The sequence below is a fragment of the Sylvia atricapilla genome, chromosome 4 (genome assembly GCF_009819655.1).
Source record: "Sylvia atricapilla isolate bSylAtr1 chromosome 4, bSylAtr1.pri, whole genome shotgun sequence".
NCBI lineage: Eukaryota > Metazoa > Chordata > Aves > Passeriformes > Sylviidae > Sylvia > Sylvia atricapilla.
In genome coordinates, this window is record NC_089143.1 from 29,163,028 (window position 1) to 29,167,633 (window position 4,606).

At 42.6% G+C, this 4,606-nt stretch overlaps 1 protein-coding gene across 10 annotated transcripts in view; it reads left to right on the forward strand.

Moving 5' to 3' along the window:
- Positions 1-4,253, forward strand: part of ADD1 (adducin 1) — a 61,990-nt gene extending 57,737 nt beyond the window's left edge. For 8 of the 10 annotated variants that reach the window (XM_066317396.1, XM_066317403.1, XM_066317398.1 and 5 more), the window contains one exon: positions 1,783-4,253. In XM_066317396.1, coding sequence (XP_066173493.1) covers positions 1,783-2,135 — 353 coding nt within the window. In that variant the 3' untranslated portion in view covers positions 2,136-4,253. The remainder of the gene's footprint in view (positions 1-1,782) is intronic. The other 2 variants (XM_066317401.1, XM_066317407.1) reach the window with 1 other exon arrangement.
- Positions 4,254-4,606: the final 353 nt, after the last annotated feature.

The window sequence follows — 4,606 nt, forward strand, 5'->3', positions numbered from 1 at the left end:
ATTTTTTACTTGGAAGGGACCTACAATGACCATCTAGTCCAACTGCCTGACCCAATTCAGGGCTGACCAAAAATTAAAGCTAATTGCCCTAATGTCTCTTGGACACTGACAGGCCTGGGGCCTTGACCAGCTCTCACTAAGTGGGAAGCCTATTCCAACGTCTGACTATGCTTTCAGTAAAGAAATATTTCCCAAAGTCCAGTCTGAACCTTCCCTGGTGCAGCTTTGAGCCATTCCCACACATCCTGTCCCTGGGTCCCAGGGAGAAGAGCTCAGCAATGTTTTCAGTTAATTCCTGAAAAGTCAAGTCCAAAAGCAGTGTAGTGGCAGTGAAGAACTGTAACTGGCGTTTCTTATGAATTTGTGTCTACCATACATAGACAGGCCAAACTACAGCTTCAGGAGGCAGCTTGTACTGTACATAACTGCTTTCTCTTTTTTGCTCTGATTTAAATCCTGCCTGCATTATAACTTTTAAACTGCTAACTTGTGCATTCCGAGTGTTTGGCACTGGATACTAGTGTGTGGTGTTTATTTAACCTATTAGAAGTTCATGGCGCTCTAGGCAAAACATATTTTGTGAATACCTGCTAGGCAACAAACAGAGCCATCTAAAAAATATCAGAGAATTATTAATCCCATCTGACAGAAGTAAAAAGAACACTGTCATTTTTATAGGAAAAATGTGAAAGTATCAAGTATTTTCTGTAAATTCTTGTGAAAGCCTTCAGTCTTTTCAAATTAAAACAAACAAGATCTTGAAAGGAGGAAAAAATAGTTGCCTTTCATTTGTGCCTCACAATGAGTATGGCCTGGATTTTGCTCTAAATTCCTCCTTACATAACATGAGTGGGGATAGATGTGGCTCAGCTGACGGGACACTGCTCGGCTGCGGTGCATGGAGAGCATTGCAGGGAACTCCAAAGGGCTCCTTGTTGAACCCCTGCACAAAGAGGAGCCTTAAACAGACCTGCCCTAAAGCACAGCGGTGAGTGGGGACAGGGACTTGAGGGAGGAGTGGTTCAGTTCCCCTTTGGACATACAGCTACCACTGGACTCTTGATGTTCCCTTTTACAGGGTGAGTTTGGCTGTTGACATTGCATACAATAAACAAAACAAGCTGTATTGCATAACCTGCTGAGCTCATTTAATTTGATAAACTACATGGATTTTACTTATAGGAATCCATAATATGTACTCATATCTTGCCAAAAAAATGAAGCCTTTGTGATAGGAAATTATATTTTGAAGCAACATCAGTTAGATCTCATGGAAGACTATTATGAACATCCCTTCATTGGGATTATAAATTGGCAAGCCAACAATTTAGAAATTAATGGACTTGCATGTACTGGATCACTGCGAGTCAGCAATTAGTTTTATCTCTCAAAAAGAAATAAGAATAAAGGTATGGAATTGCAAAACACTCTACTCAATGCCAATGAAAACTGTAGGTTTAATTCCTGCTTTGTTTGCACTAAAATACTGTGTTGCCTGCAAATGTCATGAGTAACACAGGAGTGAGGTCTGAGCAGTTACTTTCTTGCTGATGGAATTCAGCTTCATCTGTTCTATGTAAAGAAGCTTAAAAACAAACAGAACTTTGGAATATCTTATTTCTTCTGTGCCCAAAGCTGGAGAACACAGCCCTATTACAAAGGCTTTCATGCAAAGTAAATATATTAGTTTCTTTAGAGCGCGCTCACCATCCACTTGCTTGGCTTAACCCCGCTCCAGGGACACTTTTGTAAACTGACTGTCACTGTCTGTCCGTCCACCAGAGACACGGCAGGACCAGACCTACAGAGATGACAGTGATGCTGCAACCTTCAAGCAAACCCTCCCAGATCTCACCCCTGATGAGCCTTCGGAAGCACTCAGCTTCCCTCCCTTAGGAAAGGAGGAAGGGAGATGTGATCACGATGTGCCCAAAAGCCAAACAGAACCACCTGCAGTGGAAAATAAGGAACCCAAATCCCAACCCACTGAAGAGCCAGCAACACCAACAGCTGAGGAGGGGACAGCAGCTGATGCAGGTAGTGATGAATCTCCAGGGAAGTCCCCATCGAAAAAGAAAAAGAAGTTTCGCACTCCTTCCTTCCTGAAGAAGAGCAAAAAGAAGAGTGACTCCTAAAGGCCAACCCACTGCAGAAACACTGTCATATTTTAAAATCCATTAACCACTAGAATGTACCAGATCGTACTGAGTGTTTTGTCTTACTATGTAAATGAATGCCACAATTAATCCAACCAGCCCCTCAAGTTATGGCTTGATTGTTTAGGGTTATAACCAGAAACTCATGTCCAAAAAGGTGCTAATCCTGTGTGTTCAGCAGCTGCCACAGATCTGATCCCTAGTTAGTAATCAAATACAAATGACTTCCATGTGGAAGGCATTGATTCCCTATTTTTAATTTAAAGCTTGCACTGCTTTGCAAAAGAATATAAAAAATTCAGAATTAAAAATAAAACACCCATTGCTTACCACAAGAATTATTCTTTCCAATATTCTGTTCCAAGTCACAAGTAATTTTCTTAAATTTTGACTTTTAGAGAGGATGCTTTTGCAGTGGTGTTCTCAAGGGGGGGTGAACTGACGTGTAAACTTCTGCAAGCTTGTGCGTTCAGGTTGTGGTTTGGCCAAGCTTTGAGGCTCTCCATTGCTTCCTCTCTTTTTCCCCTCTCACTCTTGTTACAAAATGAAGGTGTTTTTCACTTTGTTTTTACTTTATAACTGGCTGGTGAAATCAGTCTTTGATGTCTAGGACTGAAATGTCCGTGATGTGTTCACTCATGTTGTGTGTTCAAAGAGCCCAGTCTTGGCCTGGGGTTTTTTTGGTTTTTTTTTCTTTCTTTCTTTCTAGTGAATTACAGTTTAAGGGCAATCTGTCTTTGCTCTTGCCTGGCTGAGTCATTTGGTGATTTGGCTGTTAGAAAAGGTTTAAAAGTTACCGAAGTAAAAGTATTTCAGAAATTTTTCAGCTGGTGTTGTGGAGCATGGGCAGGTGTATTTTGAGCCTTAGCACACGTTTTTTCATCCTCTTAAAAATCCTTTTGTTGCACATGCAGCCTTTTGTGTTTGTTCCTTCCCACTGATAAAAATGTAAATGCATTACACTGAGTATTTCACCTTGTTTTATAGTAATTATATTTTTACTTACGAAAGCTGGCATTTCTTTAAGTCTCTTTGTTGTTGTTGCCAGCAGTCAAGTACAGAAATCCCGTGTAACTTTAAAGGTGTATTTTCACCGTTTGCTATAAATGTTTGTTTAATGTGCAGCATGGCAAATCACTCTCGCCACTGAGTTCACTGTTTCCCAGTTATTGCCATGCTTCTGTCTATCACTAATTATAAAAGTAGTTTAAGATCAGGTAGGTCAAGCTTGCGGAATTCTCCAGAAAGCGGCTGTCGTTCCCTGGCCCAGGGCCGGCGGGGCAGTGACCAGTTCTGGTTTCTAGAATTTGTTTAACAGCAGCAAACCCCGACACCCCGTGGGGTGAGGGCAACACACTGACTCACAGTAAGTGTCTGTAACACAACAGAACATGGATGTAACCTTTTAGGACAATATTAAATGTTGCAATTGGTAAAATAGCAGAGAACTAATGCCTTACATTCATGCAGCAGAAAGCACGGAGGGCCGGGCGGGTGGAGCGGCTGGAGGCAGCTGTGGGTGGGCGGAGCAAGGCCTGTGTCGGCTGGGAGGTGCCGATGCCTCGGGCTGGTTTTGGGCAGCCAAGGGAACAACTGGAAGTGGAACCGAGCTGTCAGTGTTCAAGTGAGAACGGAGGTTTCCAGGTGGCCACTGGGGCCGTGGGAAAGGTGACGGGGCCGGTGTGGGACAGAGCAGGCGGGCACTGGGCCGGAGCCCCCGGACAGCAGCGCTCAGGCAGGACTGCATGGCACGAATGGCTTTCAGCTTCTGCTCTAACATTGTGTGTCCTTGTACACTAGGAAGCAAACAACACTTATTTTGCTAAATTGTGTTTTATTGCAGGGTCGTAACTAAATGACTAATTGCTGTATGTTTCAGTTCTTTACTGAAGTCCCTCCGTTTATCTTGACCACATATGCAATGACTCTTAATTTCTAATTTTGTAGTTTGTTCTTTTAGTTCTTTGTATTACGATATGAAATGTAGTCATGTATGGTATGGTTACACACTTTGGGGCAGAATAAAGTCCTGTATTTTTCTTTCTTTCTTGTATCATTAAGTTCTACTCACAAATAAAACTCTTGAAAAAAAATTCATGCACTGCTTTCAAAACTTGTACACTTTTATTATGTAGCCTCATTTGCTTAGTTTTCTTTTAATGATTAATATGTTGATTAATGATGGTTTTCATTCTCAGAAAAAACTTAAATTGGCTACTGCAGGGCTCCTTTCCCAGAGATTCCCAGCTCAGCAGTGGGCAGAGCCTGGTGGTGGTTCCTTCCCCCCCCACCCATTAGCTGGGATCAGCATGGTGCTGTCAGCCATGGCTGGCTCCCTCAAGGAGGCCTTTGGCACCTTGGGTAAAATTGTGGCCCCTTTCTGCCTCAGCCAGACAGGGATGTTCATTTCAGAGGGGTGTAACAACTGTAATGAACTGAGCACAGGACTG